General features: G+C 37.7%; 1 protein-coding gene and 1 long non-coding RNA gene across 5 annotated transcripts in view; one reads left to right on the top strand and one right to left on the bottom strand.

Annotated features, from left to right (window-relative positions):
• Positions 1–21,543, bottom strand: part of OPRM1 (opioid receptor mu 1) — a 51,000-nt gene that overhangs the window by 27,762 nt on the left and 1,695 nt on the right. For 3 of the 4 annotated variants that reach the window (XR_014065523.1, XR_014065525.1, XM_081530346.1), the window contains exon 1: positions 546–743. The exons of the other annotated variant lie outside the window; for it this stretch is intronic. Coding sequence is in view for 1 of the 3 variants with exons in the window: in XM_081530346.1 (XP_081386472.1) it covers positions 546–553 (8 nt within the window). In the remaining 2 variants the exon portion in view is untranslated. Of the gene's footprint in view, positions 1–545; positions 744–21,543 lie in introns of those variants that run through there. 4 annotated transcript variants of the gene reach the window in all.
• Positions 818–20,964, top strand: LOC145521607 (uncharacterized). Its single transcript, XR_014065531.1, has 4 exons — positions 818–1,165; positions 7,897–8,117; positions 10,160–10,337; positions 20,698–20,964. It is a non-coding gene; the product is annotated as an uncharacterized LOC145521607 (long non-coding RNA).

Genomic DNA, 21,543 nt, shown 5'->3' with positions numbered 1-21,543 from the left:
CTAATAAGACTGTTTAAACATTCATATTGCCTACCGGGAACTTATCTATAATTTTCAAAAATTTATTTCACTGATTTATTGATTTTTAACTTGTGTTCTTAAAAAAAAAAAAAAAAAAGATCTCTGAAAGGTGTTCTGGAGTCCAGGGGCCAGAAGTATAATCTTGTGCCTGTGCTCAGGCATCTTAAAAATGAAAGATTACTTTGTATTCACTGTGAGTATTTAATAAAGGCAAATCCTATGCTATTTATGAACTTGAGAAGAAATTTCAACCTTTTGCAATGCTTGCACATGAAATCTTCGTGCTAGGTAATGTATGTGTGGATTGTATTAGGATTACCTGTTTTGTTGTTTTTCTGTAGCTCGTGGAGTATAGCGAACAGACTCAATCTGTACTCTGCAACGTGTCTGTCTGAACGACAGGATCAATTCTCCTGACCCCAAAGCCCACGTCTATATAATTTCTTTAAATTTGAAATTCCTGTTCATTTCATATTTTTAAAGTATTCCCCACTTCATAAGAACAAATCAAAAATAAATTATACCTTCTCATCCCGTGTCATTTTATCATTCCCTCATTGATCATCATTTTTTTTTCGCCTTCCCTATTGCCAAAGGAAAAGAGCAGATGACATGTGAAAGTAGTGAGGCTGAATGATAGAAAGAAAAGAAGCCCCTGACAGCTTTCAGGAAGCAAGTCTAGTTGTTGCTGACAGCTGGGTTGTGATATTTCTTTGTGGAACACAGTTCTACAGAATATCAACCTCAGAGAAGAACTCTTCATGATTGATTGTGATGCAATAAGACAAAAACAGGTGGATTCTATAATCATGCCTGGTTAGAGATAAAACCAAAATCACTCAGAACCATAAAAAAGGCAGGCATCTCCCTTTCCTGGTTAACATTAAGTGACAGTTGCTTATTAGTCAGTGGTAACTCTAGCCCTACTCTGTTAATTCTGCCTCCTATATTAATCAAACCTTTGATGCCCATGTGTCAAACTCCTCTCGCTCTGGGACAGCATCCTATCCAGGCAGAGCTCTGCTTTCTTGAATCCTCTTCTAAATAACCAAACAAAAATGAAAATCTCTGTGATTTCGCCGCAGCAAAATTAATAAGTCTCACTTCATTTGCCTCTAGGTATATTCCCAGTGGCTTTTGGCTGGTAAGCATTGATAGTAGAGTGTGCTCGCATCAGGAGGGATGAGCAGCAGCAGGCCAACAGCAATCAGCAATTGGGGGAATCTTCCAGTGATGTCCTTGGATGGGCTACAGGCTACTTGGAGGGCATGGTAGCTACAACAGCTGTCTGCACCCTTGCACTCTTGGCAAATACATTTACCCAGTGTCTATCTGTAGCAGGCAGAATCCATTCTTGTGGACCTGGGGGCTTTGAGAGCTCACATTGGAGACTATCTCACCTTTTTTCAGGGCTCCTCCCCTCTCTCAGGCTATGATCATGCACTGCTCCGTGAGCTGCATCCTCAGTGTGCCCCAGGTTAACTCCTCTCACCTGTGATGCAGTCCATCCCTACAAGGACTGTTCAGTGCGCGTCTTTAGGTCTAGATGTCCCCAAAGCAAAGACCTACTTGCCCAACTGTAGTCATCTAGTTTATATTTTTCAGGTTTTTTTTCAATATTTTTCAGAGATATTTTGAACTTGAAAATGATTATCTGGGGCTCCCCTGGAGGACCAGTGGTTAAGACTTCACCTTGCAATGCATGATCCCTGACTGGGGACCTAAGTTCCCACATACCTTGAGGCCAAAAAATGAAAACGTAAAACAGAAGCTGCTGCTGCTGCTAAGTCACTTCAGTCGTGTCCAACGCTGTGCGACCCCATAGACGGCAGAAGAAGCAATACATAAGAAATTCAATGAAGACTTTAAAAATGGTCCACTTAGGAAAAAAAAATCTAAAATGACTATCTGATGTTCTTTTAATTAAAATCTTAAGTGTCAGGAGCTTAAGAAACAAAAGTCTTACCTTTAAAGGTAAGACTATACATCTGTGGCAATTCTCCAGTCATACCAATTGTTTACTTAATCTTAAGAGCAAGACCAACCCTATTTAAATACTGTGCATCTACATAAGAGTGAGTAACTAAAACTACCTTGATTTTGTTCATTTTCTCCAAATTTGACTTCTTAATCACGTTAGGAGTAAGAAACTTCAGCATAGCATAGTAGAAAGAATATTGGATTTGGAAATAGGATACACAGGTGTGAGGGTCTTCCCTGGTAGCTCAGCTGGTAAAGAATTCACCTGCAATGCAGGAGACCCTGGTTCAACTCCTGGGTCGGGAAGGTCTGCTGGAGAAAGGATAGGCAACCCACTCCAGTATTCTTGCCTGGAGGATCCCCTGGGTAGAGAAGCCTGGAGGGCTGCAGTCCATGGGATGGCAGAGTCAGACACGACCGAGTGACTAAGCAAAGCACAGCAAACAGGTCTGAGTGCCATGTCTTGTGACCTGGGGGAAGTGGCTGAGCTTCAGTTCTCACGACTGTAAAGAGGTGATTATATTACCGCTAAAAATTACCATTAAAACAAATTAACTTATGAGGGTGACATGTTATTTTTTGAGTATTATAATTATAGCCGGTATTTACTGAATGGTTAGTCTGGGTTAGGTATTGCTGTAAGCAGTAAACTTGAATTTTCTTAATCTTTGTAACAGACTTATAAGTTGCACATTATCTCTTCTTTTGTCGATGAATAAGCCAACTTTTATGAAGCTTAAATAACTCTCAAGAATAACTGTGGCAGAGGCAGAATTTAAATATGTATCTGTTATAGTTTATGCTCTTTGTTACATTACACTGCACAGTATGTACCATGTGATATGTTTTCTATGTGAGAAATAATAACTTTTATAACATACAGTAAGGCTTACAAACACTTATATATACCTTTGTGTAAACTGATGCTCACAAAAATCTTACTAGTATCTAAAGCAACTATGATCATTATCTTTACTTTTTAAATGAAATTTCTTTTTAAAGAATGTTAATTTAATTGTACCTTTTAAAAAAATTTTGGCCACACCATGTGGCATGTGGAATCCTAGTTCCCTGACCAGGGATCAAACCCAGGGCCCCTGCATTGGAAGTGTGGAGTCCTAACCATTGGACCACCAGGGAAGCCCTTATCCTTATTTTAAAGGAAATTGAGCTTTAGAACAGTTGTCAAGGACAAAAAAAAGCTTAACATCGTACAATTGAAATATTTGGGTGCTTGTTGCTACACAAGTAAAATGCCTGGATCGTTTGAATTTTTTACTGGGAGTGTGTGTATGTCTCCTGTAGATAGACCCACTCACTGCATTTAATATTAGCACAACATGTTGGAGAGAATTATACATTAGGATACTGTGTAGGAAGTTGAAATAAGAATGTTCTCGTTGCTCCTGAGTTTTGCACAGAGATTTAATTAAGATCCGTGAAGACTCAATTTAAAATTCCATTTGTCAGAACTGTTGATGAGCATTCCCTATTTATCCTCTTTAATGTGTCATAGCACCTGCTGATATCTAAATATTTTGGCATTCAATTAATTTCTGCAACAGTAGCTGTCCAAAATCTTTTAGGACCAATTGAAGGAAATATGAAGGTAATGTAATCAGTGCCTGGAGATCTTGGCTTATGTAAAATCATGTATTTATAATAATTGTTTTCCACTCAAGAAGTATATAATCCTTTATAATTTAACTATCATGTTGACCTGGGATTTTTATAGGAAACAAAAAACAATGTGTTGAGATCATTTAAAAAGTATCTTCAGGCAGAGAGATTTTTGGTATTTTTCCTTCCCCTGTGGAGAATTCAACAGCACTTGTTAGGAGAAAATATGATTCATGAATAGACTAGCTATTTGGCAAAGCAAATAAGTCCCATTAATTTTTAAAATTTGAAATTTTAGGCTTGTGGTGCAACAAGGGCTATTAAATCAATATAGAATTATCTTTCAACTTGGAATAAAATCACTTGGCACTAACAACATTTTTAGTCACAGATTAATGTATGTAACAGTATTTTAAATAGGGAAACTGCAAACATGATCTTGAATTATCTTTTGGTGAGAAAGCTCTTTAATGAATATTTTATCACTTTTCAGGATTATCTATTACTTTTGAAAATCTCTCCTCTTTTATTTTTACTTTTTGTGTTTTTCCTTATACCGTTGTACATCCATTTTTTTAAAGAATCTGAGGAATATAAAAAGTAAAATACAAATCACCATAAGTTTAATAGGTAGAGACAAACTTTGATAACATTTCGTGTTTAACACTCTAACTCTATGATCAAAGTTATATATTTCACATTTCTTCTGGCTTAATACTTATACTGGACTTTATGTATGAAATAGAATATCAAGCATTATAGCATGTTTTTAATTTTCATAACTACATTCATATTTTCATAATAACTGTTTTCATCATAAAGCCCTCTAAGTGTCAGCATTGAGTCAAACATGCACTTATTTAACACCTTTTTATTTTTGCCAAGTACTGTGCTGGGCAGTGGTTCTCAACTGAAACATGTCTTGGAGGGGCATTCAGTATGGTGAGAGACCAGAAACAAGTGTTTTCCAAGCAGTATGTGAGGTATTATGGCACAGTAGCTGGTGATGTGGCAATGTTGAAAGAAGTATCTCACCTGTATTCAGGCTTCAGGAAAGTTATAATTATTCAACAATTTGTTTCATCACATGTAGAGTGCCCAGGGAAGTATTCGATTTGCTTCTCGAGTCACATGCCTGGCTCAGGTTGCCAAGGATTTTGTCTCTGATTGTGGCAGGAAGGAGTTAGTAGAAGACTGACTGTAAGTAAGTCTGTCTATTGTTTATTTTCCAGAAATAAATGTATATCTAGTTATTTTCCAATTAGTCTGTTTCCCAGAAACAATTATAGTTCAGTTCAGTCTCTCAGTCATGTCCGACTCTTTGCGACCCCATGAACCACAGCATGCCAGGCCTCCCTGTCCATCACCAACTCCCGGAGATCACCCAAACCCATGTCCACTGAGTCGGTGATGCTATCCAACCATCTCATCCTTTGTTGTCCCCTTCTCCTCCTGCCCTCAATCTTTCTCAGCATCAGGGTCTTTTCAAATGAGTCAGCTTTCTCATCAGGTGCCAAAGTATTGGAGTTTCAGCTTCAACATCAGTCCTTCCAAAGAACACCTAGGACTGATCTCCTTTAGGATGGACTGGTTGGATCTCCTTTCAGTCCAAGGGACTCTCAAGAGTCTTCTCCAACACCACAGTTCAAAAGCATCAATTCTTTGATGCTCAGCCTTCTTTATAGTCTAACTCTCACATCCATAAATGACTACTGGAAAAACCATAGCTTTGAATAGATGGACCTTGTTGGCAAAGTAGTCTCTGCTTTTTAATGTGCTGAGTAGGTTTGTCATAGTTTTTTTCCCAAGGAGCAAGCATATTTTAATGTCATGGCTTTAGTCACCATCTACAGTGAGTTTGGAGTTCAAGAAAATAGTCTGTCATTGTTTCCATTGTCTCCCCATGAAGTAATGGGACCGGATGCCATGATCTTTGTTTTTTGAATGTTGAGTTTTAAGCCAGTTTTTTTTACTCTCCTTTTCACCTTTATCAAGAGGCTCTTTAGTTCCTCTTCACTTTTTGCCATAAAGGTGGTGTCATCTGCATATCTGAGGTTATTGATATTTCTCCCAGCAATCTTGATTCCAGCTTGTGCTTCATCCAGCCTGGCATTCCACATGATGTATTCTGCATAGAAGTTAAATAAGCAGGGTGACAATATATAGCCTTGACGCACTCTTTTCCCAATTTGGAACCAGAACATTTTTCCATGTCCAGTTCTAACTGTTGCTTCTTGTCCTGCATATAGGTTTCTCAGGATGTGCATAAGGTGGTCTGGTATTCCCATCTTTCTAAGAATTTTCCACGGTTTGTTATGGTCAACACAGTCAAAGGCTTTAGCATAGCCAGTGAAGCAGAGCTAGATGTCCTTCTTGAATTCTCTTGCTTTTTCTATCATCCAACGAATGTTGGCAATTTGCTGCTTCCTCTGCCTTTTCCAAATCCAGCTTGAACATCTGGAAGTTCTCAGTTCATGTACTGTTGAAGCCTAACTTGGAGAATTTTGAGCATTACTTTGCTAGTGTGTGAGATGAGCACAATTGTGCAGTAGTTTTTACAGTCTTTGGCAGTGTCCTTCTTTGGGATTGGAAGGACAGGATTCCAGTCCTTTGGCCACTGCTGAGTTTTCTAAACTTACTGGCATATTTCATTTTACTGATAGTGGATAATTATCCTTTTTACCAGTTTATTTTCTGCTCTATGAAGTAGGACTCCCGTTTCTTGGCCTAAATTTTGTGCTTTTAAATATCTGTCCATAGCAGAGGCCAGAAAAGTCCCTTTAGTCACCTAGGGTGACCTCTCACATGACACCACACTAAGATAGATCTGAATTTCTTACTCTCACATTATCTAATGATTTCTCTTCTTCCATGTCCTGGGAAGAGCCTCACTACTGTTGTTCTAATATCATAGCTACTGTCATCTCCTTTCTTCTCCTGGGGAGTCGTACATCCATTGGTTTTTCAGGGAGAAAAAAATCTGTCCATTGACGATCCCTCTCACAACGTTTGTCAGTGTTCAGTCTATCCTATTGATACAAGAAGCAAAATTCCATGCCCTAGTCCTCTCCTTGGATAATTCATGTTCTTCAATCTGCTTCTAAAGCATGGAAGGTGAAATGAAGTAGAGTGGAGTCTATGGGAAAACTTTGGTTGTAGAAGTAGAATAAAATAGGTTTCTACATCTTTTCATAAGGACCTGAGCAGCCAAGAAAGAATTAAAGGCAAGAGCCATGTGTGAGAAGGGAGAATTGTCAGTACTTCAGACATCTGTTTACCTTATTTAGGCTCTCTGCAGTTAATACTGACATGCCTGGTTACTTTCATTTGGCAGTAATTCCAGTCGACTAGCCCCTAGCTTGTCCGTCTGGTGTTTTGCTCAGTAGAGAGACAGAGGAATGGACTAAGATGCTTTTCTTTGAATTTAATTAGACAGATGATCTAGCAGAATCTTTCAGTCAAAGTATATCTTTTCTTACCACTTGATTCTTCTCAAATTCTTCCAGATCCAATTTTTCTCAGTCTCTCTTTTCTCTCAATAGCCCCTCTCCCATTTGGATTCCTGGGGACAGTGAAGTTGGAGAAGGAAAAGGCCAGGAGTCCACAGACCCAGGTTCTCGTCTCAACTTGAATATGGAAAATATTTTTGCTTCCCAGTTAAACAAAAACTACCCACGTTATAAGAATTTCACTTTGAAAAATCCCAAGTTTCTTTCAGCTATTAACACTCAGAGAAACAATGTTCTAAAAGTTCTTATTTTGGCAAACCAGAAATGGGATACTGAAACACGGAGGGCTGAAATAACCATGGCATTAACATAACAGTATAATCAGTATAATTCAATGTACTGAAACATTTCAGCTCCATTATGTCCTATTACCCTTTGTTACTCTGTTAAATTCAGGGATAGGAGAATGTTAAAAAAAAGATAGTCTCATCCTCAAGGAGCTTACAATTTCGCAATTTTGTAAATGTCAGTATTTTCTTTTTTAATGTAAAAAGGGATCACTGAAATAAAGGGAAATATGAAAATGGCCTGGTGTTTGGCTGAATAATAGATCCAAAAAGCCTAGTTTGATCTGTCGCTCACAGTACTGAGATTGGCACCCTGGCTGTCTCCTGATCAGTTTGTTGATGTGAATTGTTAACATATGCTGCTCACAGCATAAAATGATGCTTCTGGGGATAAAGGAAAAGAGTATCTTTATATCACAATTGAGTTTTTATAGTTAGAAGTTCCACAAATAATTAATGGATTTTATTTTATTTTTCAGGTTGAAGGGCAGACTCAGAGACCTGAATCCAGTTATCCCAGAGACATATGTTCCATCCAAAATGTCACAGCTTAATACAAAGGAAAAACTCCAGATTTTGACCTCTCAAAAGCCAAGTTGCCTATTTTCTTTATTCTCATTTCAACAGGGGCACAGCATATCAATAAAGAAAAAGTCATGAAGAGGTTATCAATTAGGGAACATTCTGGGAAGTATGATAGGTAAGGTAAGATAATAGGCTAGTCAGTCATCCTAGTGAGGCCTCAAAAACTAGCTTGATGAAACTAAACATAACAGTTTTGAAAGACCTTAAGTTTTTCAGGGCCATATAGGTCTTGTTTCAGATCTTAGTACTATCATTTATTAACTGGCAAATTTGGGCTTATTACTTAAATTTTCTGAGATCTCCTCTCTTCATTTGTAAAACTTGAAAGATATCAGTATCTTCCTTAAATAGTTGATGTAAAGATGAAAAAAATTTCAGTAGTATGTTTAAAGATTATTGATATGAAAGCTAATGTATAGTGTAACTTTCAATAAATGTTAGCTAAAGTGATGATGATGATGATACCTCTTATGAGTTTCAAATTTAATGAAGCAGATACTATGTGCTCTGATAAGACAGATGTTAAATGTTTATAGCTATAAAAGTGTTAATTTTGCTCTGCTTGTATTAATTTTTTAGAGCGTTTTCTCATGTGTGCTAAAGGTAACTGATGCATCATAGCCTAGATTTTTCTAAAATCACAGCTATTTTCCTTGACCTCCCCTCAATGTTTTGATATGTTTAACTTCATATCTTCATCTATCTTGACCAGAATGTTGACTAGAATATATTATTTTCAAATATCAACTTAACTTCAAGCAACTGTGTGGGCAGAATATCTCAGCTACATCAAAGCATGAATTCTATTATTGTTCCAGGAGACTAAATTTTCTGATAAAGGACATATACCTTTTTGTAAAATGTGTTTTAAAAAGCAATTAAAGTAAGGGTGTGAGGAAGGGCGTGCTAATTCATTCATTCATATGCTCTTAATTTTGAGTTTCTAAAGTGTTGAAAAAATAGCACTCGTGGAAATTATCATCGGTTTGGCTATATGTCTTAATATATGCTTTGTGGCATTGACTCACGTACCAGTGTCTTTCATGGAAATGTGACACATTTATTTAAAGACTGAAAACTTCTATTTACTTTCAGAATAATGATCCTTTTTCAAAAGATGACATCAATTTCTCCTTTGATACTTGTACCCTAAATTCCACAAAATGGACAGCAATTTTAAAGAACAAAAGATTTGAGCTTGACTTCTAACTTGAGCTCTCTGTTGCCTGTGTTTCTGAATGACAGGGTGTTCAGAAATAAAACAGACATTGTTTCAATGCAGGGCCACACTGATGAATGTCTTACAGCAATGGTTCTTGAGATTTTCTTCCTGTAAATCCCATTCATTCCAGACTCCACTCTGCCATTGCATTATCCTTCATGCTTGTGGAATGTCTGTAATATCTGTTTTGAGAAATACTTATAAATCCTAGTCAATGGGATTCTCTTTCACTGTTCTATGACAATTAACCAAGGCCCGCTCCACTCACTTTTCTTTATGTTATCTCTGAAATATAAATAATATGTTTAATGAAATTTGGAAAATTAAATAAAGACTTAAAAATTATCCCTTTGCCTGGCTTGGTAATGGAGGAAGGTAAAGTACAGTAATTGCAATAAACCTTGGGAAGAGTGTTTGTCAGATAGTATGATTGAAGAACCCTGGATTAGTTACCATAGTCCTACCTTTGACATTTATCAGCTGGTGAAATGGTTTAATTTTCTTCTTCACTACACTGTACTTTTAGAGATAGGTAGAACCTGAACTGGGCTTCCCAGGTGGCTTAGTACTAAAGTATTCCCCTGACAATTCAGGAGACATAGGTTCAATCCCTGGGTTGGAACCATACCCAGGAGGAGGCAACCATTCCAGTATTTTTGCCTGAAAAATCCCATGGACAGAGGAGCCTGGCAGGCTACAGTCCACGAGGTTATAAAGAGTCAGACATGACTGAGCGACTGAGCATGGGAACTCAGTCTATTTTTCTCAATGGTATATTTTGGAGCCTCTAAGAGGGTGCTTTGGAAGTAGTGTTCAACAGACATGAAGTAGTGTTCAACAGTAGTGTTCAAATTCATCTTCTTTAGTATTAGTTTGGTTTACAATGTTTTCCCTGTCTAAACGCATATGCTTTATATGTTTTGTTTATTTTGCAGTGTAGTTAAATAAGCTTTCTTTTGTCATCAGAAGGAAAGACTGTTGGAAGGATCTCAATACTGCCTGTTTTTAATAGCACCTCTTAGTGGCCTTGGATCACCAAAATCACCAGAAGCATGCTCATATTCAATTTCATTCAACCCATGTGATTTCCTCTTTAGAACTGATGGGGACTGAGTAAGTATGAAATTATAATGTTGACAATAATTTCCTTTGTTCTTTTTGGCAGGCACAATCAGGGTCTGATATTCAGGTTATACTGCCAGCAGCGTTTTTCAATTAGCATTTAATACTCCCCCACAAAATGCTCAACCTTTCGCTGGCACTAAACCCAGTGTTTCAATGAAAAATTGCTCAGAAGCAAAGGCCTTTTCTTTCATTGATCTCCTTGTTCCCCTACAGTTTCTATACTTGGAATACTCTCCGCTTTCAGGGACACTGTAGATCTCAAAGATGTTATTTTCTACTTTGTGCTTGCTTTATTTGCAGCATTTACTGCTCTGATTTTAAAAGTTGACAGGCATTGACTTGCAAGTCCTGGAAAAATCCATTATGAAGGTGTTAGGAATAGACATTCACACAGACTCACTGTACCATCATTAATGCATCCTCCATGAAGAGTTCCATTTTTTTCACTTATTTTACTGTGATTAGTGAGTCAGACTCTAACAGAAGCCAGGACTTTTCATAAAGATGTTATTTTGAATTTCTAAATTTTCAAAGCTTGTATTCAGAGGACACCACTATTATAAGTTATTTTTTCTAATTCAAGTAAACTATTCTGCTGAGTAAAAAAGAGTTTCATCATATGACTTAGACTTAGATTTAGACTTAGATTCTGCCTTAGACACTTTGACTATAATACCAGTTTAAATGTGAAACATCTAAGTTAAAAATAGCTATTTTTTTCCAAAAAATAATTGGTTTGTGTCTTTTTTCTCTATCAAACTTTTTATATAATATAGAGAGACTAATCAATAGGGAGCCAAGTAAACTGTGATTAAATGTCCTTAGAATTCTGTTCACATCATCTTAATGCCAACAAAATGATATTGAAGTGATCCAGGGCATTGGAATGAATCAAAGAATGACAACAGGGACCCCATGCAATGCCTTGCCTTGCCTCTGCAGAAATCGTGATTCCAAAAGGCTAAGCTGTATTTCAAAGTGTAATAATATGATTGATTTATGAGAAGGCAAGAATACTGAGTGAATGTTGAGATCTTGCATGGTGATGCTGTGAACCCAGTGGGATGGAAGAGAAGAAATTCCCAGAGGGAGGGAAAGTGAAAGTGAAAGTCGCTCAGTCCTGTCTGACTCTTTGCGACCCCGTGGACTATACAGTCCATGAAATTCTCCTGGCCAGAATACTGGAGTGGGTTGCCATGCTCTCCTCCAGGGGATCTTCCCAGCCCAGGGATCAAACCCAGGTCTTCCACGTTGCAGGCATATTCTTTTACCACCTGAGTCACCAGGGAAGCAAATAGCTAAGCTCCTTACTCTTAAACAGCACTTTTAGAATTTACCGCACATTTCCGTATATCTTATCTAATTTGGACATAAACTCCAAGTGAGGTTGAATGTGATTACCATTCCTTTAGTAAAGTTAACTAGTGAGACTCAGGGAAGCTCTGTGGCTCTGATAACTAGTGAGAGGCAGAGATTCAAACACGAGTCTCCTTGTTTTAGAGTTAGCACTGTGTCCACACTAGAACGCCTACTATTAATGGAGCCGATTGGTCAATTTCAGGGAGCTTTTTAAGACGTCCTGGGCTTTTGCTTTTCAGGGAGGTAGTTTAATTTACTATTTATTCTATAAACAGCTTCTTAACATTCAGAGAAATCAAACATATGGATAGATCTCTTAAACCTCTTTGCCTAGCAGGACTGTTTTCTCTTCCATGAAATAGAGATCTAGATCTGTGTGTCTCAATCTTGACTGTACACTAGACTCATTAGACTCACCAGGAAAGCTTTTAGACCTATCTATGCCCAGGAGCTATGCCCAGAGTGTCTAATTTAATTAGTCTTAGGTGGAAACGGGTTTTCTTTCTTTTTTAAAAGCCTTCCCAGGTGATTCTAGATTTCCCTGCTGGTCCAGTGGTTGAGAATCCACCTGCCAAAGCAGGGAACATGGTTCAATTTTCAGTCAGAGAATGAAGATCCCACATGCCACGGGGCAACTAAGTCTGTGAGCCACAACTCCTGAAGCCTGTGCACCCTAAAACCAGTGCTCTGTGATGAGAGAAATCACCACAGTGAGAAGCCCATGCACAGCAAGGAAGAGTAACCCCAGCTCTCCATAACTAGAGAAAGTCTGCATGCTGCAACAAAGACTCTCCATAACTAGAGAAAGTCTGCATGCTGCAACAAAGACCCAGTGCAGCCAAAATGAATACATAAATAAATAAGTAAAATCATTTTTTAAAAAAATAATCCTTCATAGGTGATTCTAACGTGAGATCAATATTGAGAACCACTGGAATAGAAGATCTGAGAGATCTTCGTGTCTAAGTGTGCTGCAAGGGTTTCTGCAATACCTCGGATGATCCAAGAGTTAACTCGAAGGAGACTCAAATTTGATTATTCATTTTATCCTGCCTGGGTTTCATGCTAGAATGTAGCTCCAAAAATCTCATGTAAGAAATTCTGGGAGCTGTAGCATTCTTCAGCTAGACTGTCTTACTCATCCAGTTGGAACGCTCCCTAACTTGGCTCACCTTGCCAACTTGTACCTGGTGGCCACCCGGCTGATCTAAAGAATTCATGTACATTCCAGAAAGTTTTCTCTGAGCACAAGTGATCAAAGAAGCAGTCATTTGAGTACAAATGAGGGCTGAATTAAAGATGTGAAATCAGACAAGGAAGAGATTCCAGGGAATTTTAGGAAATAATTGAGCAAAACCAAGGGCATGAAGCCAGAAGATTGCAGATGCTGCAGAACACCTAGGCAGCTCCTAGTCCTCTTTATCTGGCTGGACAGTCTAAGTTTTAAAACACAGTCAATAACCGTTTTCAAAGAGACTTTTGAAAACTGCTAAAAACAAATTTTTAAAAAAATGATTAAGTTATGTAAGTCAGAAAGAAGAGGAAAAAATTCCAAGTGATGAGCTTTTTTGTGCCTCAAAATGCCTAAAGAGGTGGAGGGAGTTGAAGCTGCCAGTCACCACCTGTGTGCATGGGGGTGGATGTGTGTGCAGGTACAGGTGTCTTTGAGGACAGATTTCATATTTGCTAAGAAGCTAATGTGAATTTACAGGTGACAGTTCCAGTTTTTCCTGGAAGCTTCAAATGACTGAAGATGAAAATGCTGAGAAGGTCTAGAAAATCACACCGATTTAAGATAACCACAAAGCATATCAAATAGATGGAAATTTTTCCGAATCACTATTTTCTAAGCACTTACTCCCTAATCCCTGGCCAAGAGTGGTAATGAATATTGTAGATTGTCTGGGTCAGATGAAGACTAGGAGTTGAAGATGGCCACTGGGGTGAATGGAGATGGTCCTGTGTGATTACTTTTTTGACCCAACTTCAACATCCATTTCAGAAAAGCAGTATCCTCTGTCATAAAAAAGTGATATTCTCTTTCCAAAAAATCTATGAGCGCTTTTCTGATTTGTATGGGGCTTCCCTGATAGCTCAGTTGGTAAAGAATCTGCCTGCAGTGCAGGAGATCCCGGTTTGATTCCTGGGCTGGGCAGATCTGCTAGAGAAGGGATAGGTTACCGACTCCAGTATTCTTGGGCTTCCCTTGTGGCTCAGCTGATTTGTATGAAACTTCATTTTGTACTGATATTTCTTTTCTTGAAAAACACTGCAAGTTGGTACTAGATATTTTAACAAAATGCTTGGTTTGCATTTAGTAAATAACAAAATGGAATCAAATTTTCCAAAGAAGAAGATATGCTCTTTTTTATGACCACTGCAAGACTATAAATCCTACTCAGTACATCTGTACCAGAGTGTGGCAAATGACAGCTTGTGGGGCAAATTTGTCAGCTAAGAATGGTTTTCTGCCAGAATGGTTTAAATTTGTAATTTGTATTTTAATTTTTTATATGTCTAATAATTGGCTTGGTTGTTTTTAATCTGAGGCTGCTATAAGGAAGTAGTTTGGTAACACTTATTAGAATAATTTGCATTAGAGATTCAAGCAACCCAAAAGAAAGGTTTGCATTATTTTGTACTGAAAGAAGAATCATTTCATTCTTGCAAAATGAGTCAACAAAAGAACATATGGCACGATTATTTTCTGATAATCAAATGTATGGATTTTCACAAAATTCAACTAAAATATTAGGTAAAATTACTAAAAATGTTATTAGAAAATCAATTCTTTTTTTATTAATAATGAGAAAACATTTTAGAAGCTAAATTTTTCCATGTCTGCCTTTTACATCTGTTTTAGTTAGAATAACAAAAAACAAAAATAAGTTTATAGGTAGTTTTATATTTTTAAGTGGTTGAGAAAAGTAATATTTTGAGGCATGTAAAAATTATATGGAAATTTACATTTCTGTGTCTACATAAAGTTTTATTGGAACACAGTCATGACCATGTATTTTTATTTTGTCTATGGCTACTTTTGGGCTACTGTGGCAGAGTAGAATAATTGTGACAGAGACCATGTGGCTACAAAGGCCAATACATTTACTTTCTGGCCCTTTACAGTAAACATTTTTCACCCCTGGTCTAGACTGCAAGGTCATCACTCTTCATCTGATGGGTGTTAGTTGTGTGTACACCTAAACATAGTAAAATAAGGTGAATTCTTACCTTGGAATCATTTAAATCCAAACTTAACATTGGCTTATGAAAACATCCTGGAATAAAGTAGATTTTTTAGGTTCCAGAATTGCCTCCCTACTTCACTGGTGCATTCTCCCCGTTCTCAGAGTGCAGGGACCAGGCTAATTCACATATCTGGAGCCATTAAATCATAGGCAGTTCAGCTTTCTATTGAAAACTAGGGTAAGAATTTTGTGGCTTAAAAATTACTCCAAAATTTGTTGAATATAAATATCAAGTACACTATATAGAAAACAATGAACAAGGACTTACTGTATAACATAGGGAGCTCAACTCAATATTCTGTAATACCTATATGGAAAAGAAATGGAAAAAGAATAGATATAGGTATGTGTGCTGTGTGCTAGGTCGCTTCAGTTGTGTCTGACTCTTTACGACCCCATGGACTGTAGCCCACCAGACTCCTCTGTCTATGGGATTCTCCAGGCAAGAATACTTGAGTGGATTGTCATGCCCTCCTCTAGGGGATCTTCCCAATCCAAAGATAGAACTCGCATCTCTTATGTCTCCTGCATTGGCAGACTAGCTCTTTACTGCTAGCGCCACCTGGGAAGCCCCAGATATAGGTATGTGTTTGCTGTACTTAGTTGCTCAGTCATGTCCAACTCTTTGAAATCCTATGGACTGTAGCTTGCCAGGATCCTCTGTCCATGGGGATTCTCCAGGCAAGAATACTGGAGTGGGTTGCCATGCCTTCTTCCAGGGGATCTTCCCAACCTGGGGATTGAACCCAGGTCTCCCATGTTGCAGGTGGATTCTATACCACTGAGGCACCAGGGAAGCCCAGATATAGGTATACATATAGCTAAATCACTTGGCTGTACACATGAAACTAACACATCATTGTTAATCAGCTATAGTCCAATATAAAATAAAAATGTAAAAAATGGCCCCAGATGTAGTGTTGAAGTGCTATGTAGTGTCCTAAATACAAAATGACTGTGAGGTGCCTAACAGAGAAAGTAGACATCTTAGATAAGCTTCATGCAGATGTTATAGAGGTGTTGGTCATGAGTTCAGAGTCCATGAGTCAACAATATATATTAAATAAGATGCCTTTAAACAGGAACACACATAACAGAACCTTATGCATTGATTAGTTGATGAAAATGTAGCTGTATGCTCACAAGATCCTCCCCCTATATTTCCCCTAGAAGCAAAGCTTCAGTCTCCTCTAATTCAGTAGATAGAGTGAATCCACAGGGGGGAAAAAAACTACCATGAATGATGAGAATTGACTAGAGTAACTTTTAATTTTTTCACTCTTTAAAATTTTACTTTCTGTAGTTAAATTATAAGGCTAACAATCTATTTCCCATTCAAAGTTTGTGGGCTCATGTGTAGATACATGTGTTTTATTTGAATTTATTATTTGCTGATATCAATCTATTGGCACAGATCAGTTTTCATAGCTCAAGTCATAAAGGCTATATATGCATGAGCAAAGCAATAAATCGAAGGAATTGTCTGAATTAGGCTTTATATTTGAAGAATCTGAGGCATATCTGCTGTGCTGAAAACTTTGAATTACACGGTATTTTAAAGACATGCAGTCCTGTTATTCAAGTCTGAAATGTTGAACTTTTTGGCTAAGACAGAGAGATCGACAACTGTAGATCAAGTTTTCAAGGATTAGCATCTGATATTTTGATAAACTTATGAGAAAATGTACAGATTTTTCACAATAGTAGCATTTATTGTGGATTACACTTCAGGGAAGTTGGTGGTAAGAGTACTTTGAGAGGCTTCAAAGTAGAATGGCTTTAAGTTGTTGGGACTTGAAGAATAAGCAGAATTTTGATAGAAAAAAGAAGTATTGAGGTCATGAGGGAAAATAGAAAAAGCAAATAAAAAGTATAAAAGAAATTGATATGTAGCATTTTTGAAAACAGTGAGTGGATCAGCTTGGTTTAATTTATTCAACATTAAATTATACTAATACTTATTAGTACATCTTAATGATTACTATTTGAATCGCTTCAGGACACATACTTATATCCAACTGATAAACTAATACACGGTTGAATTGAAAAAGCAAACCGTACTTGAAAATATTCTTGCCTGGACAGAAACTGATGTCCAGAATAGAATGATCTCTTTCTCATTTTATAGATGCCGTTGCATGTTTCATCTTGTGTAAAAGCCTTAGCTGACCTCCTCATAGGCTTACAAAGGTTTACTTGGTTAGACTTTGTAGAATCTCTCTGATATGTTTTACAATGCAACATCCAGAGGGTGATTAATTCCTGAAGGCAAATATTAAAATAACTTCTGAACAAATTAAAGAGAAAATGAAAAAGAGATAGAGAGAGATCAGAATTTAAGCTGAATCTGAGAAGTCTGGGTCCAGGTCAGGATCTTCTGTGTGATCTTTGAGACTCAACCACAGGCAATCAGAAAGGCTCTACCTGGCAGGCTTCATGAGGGAAGGCATCCCTCCTACCACTACTTAGTACACAGTCTCCAGGGAGTTGCGGGCAAGGACTTGTGCCCCTCCCCCACCCTTTCCAACCACGCTCTTGGGTGTATTTGCATCCTTAGCCCAACCACCTCCATTTGGAGACCTTCAGGAAAGGCTTTAAGACATTTTGCTTAATGGATAGGGAGTGGGCAACAGCCATGGATAGTATTCAGCATAATTCTTGAGGCCAGGGAGCTCTTGGTGCTTTTGGTGAGACTCTTCCCAGGTGTCTCTCTGGAGACCTTTTTATCAGGGGTCCTTGAAGAAATTCTTCTTACTCTGACTCTGAGCTTTCCCACTTTTACCCCATCCTTTCTTGTGAATCCTGGCCCCTAGGTCCATAAAACGGGAGTATCCTGTGGTTTGGGGCTCCTTGTGCAGTGAGATGATGACCTCATCTTTTCCCCTTCTCCACATTGTGCTCATACCTGCGACCTGGTGCCTCTCTGTGGGGAAAAGGGAACACTGAGGAGGTGGCACCTTTCCTGTTTAACCTTTTGCTTATTCCCTCCCAGGAAGTGAAGAAAGACTTGAAGGTGACTTTCAGTGTTGTTCGTTGTCTTAATCGACCACTACAACATCTGGCAGCTCAGCATTTTCTCTCTCTGACAGAATCCATTTGAGCTCATTTAGAATCCAAGGAAGTGAGATGGAATGCGAAATTATTTAATGCTGTAGATGACTAGCTTTTTTTCTCCAGATAGTAGAGGTGGAAAAACTATGGAGAAACAGTCCTTGCAGTTACCATAGAAAATGTTAGTACTACAAGTTACCAATTAGACTAGATGTTAGCCTAAGTAACCCATTTTACAGAAGGAGGACTATTATGCACTGAAGAGTTTGAAGTTGAACCATTATTGGCACTTTTCTTCCATGCAACTCTTTGACTTTGGATTTATTTCTTGGTTCAAGGACTCTTAGACTGAGGTAGTGGTAGGGAAGGAAATAAGGTGGCCTGAAGCAAGAATGGATGGGTAAAGAAAGGAGTTGCTATGACGAGCTCATTAAATGATGTTTCTTATATATGATGCTTCTTGTGTCTGCTGTTTCACTTCACTTTCAAGGACCGTGACATTTGCTTGAGCTTACCTGTTATGAGTAGTCTTACAGTTATCACACAACAAGGGATCAGTGGAGAAAGAGATGGTAGTTGTCTCTTCAGAGAGCCTTCACTTTCTTTACATATCAGAGATCCTACTGCTACCAACACCCTGACCTCAAGAAGTATACCGAATACTATCCATGGCTGTTGCCTACTCCCTATCAATTAAGCAAAATGTACTAAAACATTTCCTGAATCCTGAGGCAGAAAAAAATTGAAAGGAAAAGCTTGGTTTATAAACTGCCTTGGTAGTCCTGACTGGGGCTATGTAGAATTTTTCTTTAGAATTTCTAATTGTTAAAAACAACCTATGCTCAATGAGTCTGTAAAGCTCTATTTATTAATCAATATTTACATAGCAGCCAGTTATACAATAACAGAAATGATGAGCTTTGCAGTGCCTGAGACAAGATTTTGGGTGAAGGTAAATCATTTTGGAAAGGGATTTCAGGGAACCAAGGGGGGAGGAAGGCTGAGCACTGAATAACTGATGCTTTCAAACTGTGGTACTGGAGGAGACCCTTGAGAGTCCCTTGGACTGCAAGGAGATCAAAATAGTCAATCCTAAAGGAAATCAACCCTGAATATTCATTGGAAGGACTGATGCTGAAGCTCCAATACTTTGGCCACCTGATGCAGAGAGCCAACTCATTGGAAAAGACCCTGATGCTGGGAAAGATTGAGGGCAGGAGAGGAAGAGGGTGACAGAGGATGCTGGATAGCATCACCAGTTCAATGGACGTGACTTCAAATGAACTCCAGGAGATAGTGAAAGACAGGAAAGCCTGGCGTGCTGCGGTCCATGGGATCGCAGAGAATCAGACATGACTTAGCGACTGAACAAAGAACAACAAAGGAGGAAAAGAAGAAAAATGAAACAAAATAGGAGGAAAAACCAGCATATGGCTTAAAATGGTCACGATGTGGACCAGACCTTCCAATGTGCCTTGTGATCTGTGTGGAACTGTGCATTATTTTGATTGATTTTTTTCTTTAAAACATTCTTGACAATAATATACTACTATCCCATTTTAAATGATGGCCACAGTCAGCCTAGATGGGAGAGGAATCTGGGGAAGAAAGGATACACGTCTACGTATGGCTGAATCCCTTCACTGTTCACCTATCACAATACGGTTAATCAGCTATATCCCAATAGAAAATAAACAGTTTAAATTAAAAACAAAAATTGAAAAAACCCCAACAAGTGGAAGATGTCAGCATTCTTCACACCAGGAGACCACCGGAGCCCAAATTCAAGGAGTACACGCCCTGTACACGTCCTAATCTTATCAGCAATCCGACCTTTGAACTGTTGCTATAAAACTCTCATCAAATCCTCCTATGTGGCGCCACACAGTTTGTGGGGCAGAAGCCCTCTCTGTCCCCCTTTGCCTGGCAAAACAGTAAAACCATGCTTTTCTACTTCAAAAAAAAAAGCGATAGCCATATTTTGTAATATTTTATAACCAAACATTTCCAGAATATTTGTGGTAATTTTCATAATATAGTTATCCCACAAGTAATTTTTTTCTTTAATACCAAAAAGCCTTTCAGATAATGAATAGTTATAACATGCTATCATCTAACATCTGGATTTTAAAACTTTAGACATATGACAGTATCTCTTTTTCTCCCTTATGCCTCTTAGAACAACACTGTAAGAATGATCCTTAAGTTATATTATTTAATAATGTTGTTGATGAAGGTATGATGACAATAGAGTGAAGACACAGGATAGAAAATAACTAATCAAGGCATCCACAGTATCTTTGTTGTTATTTTTGCTGTTATATTTGTTGTTACTTTGCTGCCATTGTCATTGGAGCCTCACGGTTTAGTCAATGTAATAAGACACTCTAATAAATGTTATGTTGATCTGGTTAGAAAACCCTAACTACTTAATAATTCAGAAGTATTTGTGGAATTCTGAATAATAGCAGGAAGTAAGCATTTTATCTCAGAACTTTAATAGATACAGCATTATATTCATCTTTTTAACAGAGGCAATAATATCTGTGAGCTGATCACAGATAGTGAAATAATCATAGCTTGGAGATAGTCTAGTTAAATATTCTCAGCTAAATAGATATAGTTCCTTCACTCCGCAGAGGCTTATCTCATTACTTCATTGGTCACTGAACTATTTTTTTGTTTTACAGTCATATTCCCAGAGGATTACCTGACCTTGGAATTAAACACCTGACTTGCACAGGTGGGTGTTTGAGGTGCCTTTTCAAACAGTACTGTATTCTGGTTGGAACTTAAAGCACAGAAAAATAAAGCATAATATCATGTTCTCAGTAAGAGACAAGGTCACCATCCTTTTCCAAGTCATCAAAAGTTCAGAGGTAATACCTTTAAAACAAAATCACCCAACTAGTCATATCTTTAGCACTAGAATAAAGCTAATCTGTTTATTCCACAGCCAGTTGTTGCTCTATTGGCTCTCTGCTTTATAGAAAAGCATAAACCAGACAGGAGAAAAATAAGGAAGGAAAATACCCAGAGAAGTAATAAAAGCATAAATGATTATGTTTTAGATGACAGAATTTCAAGATGGTTTTATAATTTCTTTTAATTCTTCATTCTCCAGGATTACAGACATAAATTTGGATTAATTTATTATTTCCATGTTATTATCTAACCTACTCTGTCAATCTTGTAGTTGAATTAACTCAAATCATGAGCCACTCTAATAAACAGAAAATTACATTGGCTAAGAGCAATTCCATGGTATTGAACCAATGAACTTACCTGTCCTTGGAGAAATCATTTATATTTCTTTTGCCACATTTTGCTAGCCTAGAAAACCTCTAGGTTCCCTTCTGGCCCTATAAACTTTGATTCCATGAATTTTCTTAGGAGAAATGAGAAATTTTCCCTTCATGGGGCAGGGATTTAATTGTTATTTTTATTATCATAAATGCAAAATATGACAATTTTTATATTTGATAGGAAGCTTTGTATTGAATTACATAAAGTAAATAGTTTAAAAATAAATTCTT

The sequence above is a fragment of the Giraffa tippelskirchi genome, chromosome 9, assembly GCF_054371585.1.
Source record: "Giraffa tippelskirchi isolate mGirTip1 chromosome 9, T2T-mGirTip1v1.2.pri, whole genome shotgun sequence".
Classification (NCBI taxonomy): domain Eukaryota; kingdom Metazoa; phylum Chordata; class Mammalia; order Artiodactyla; family Giraffidae; genus Giraffa; species Giraffa tippelskirchi.
Note: the sequence above shows the minus strand (reverse complement) of the source record. Positions and strands in the feature narration are given on the sequence as shown.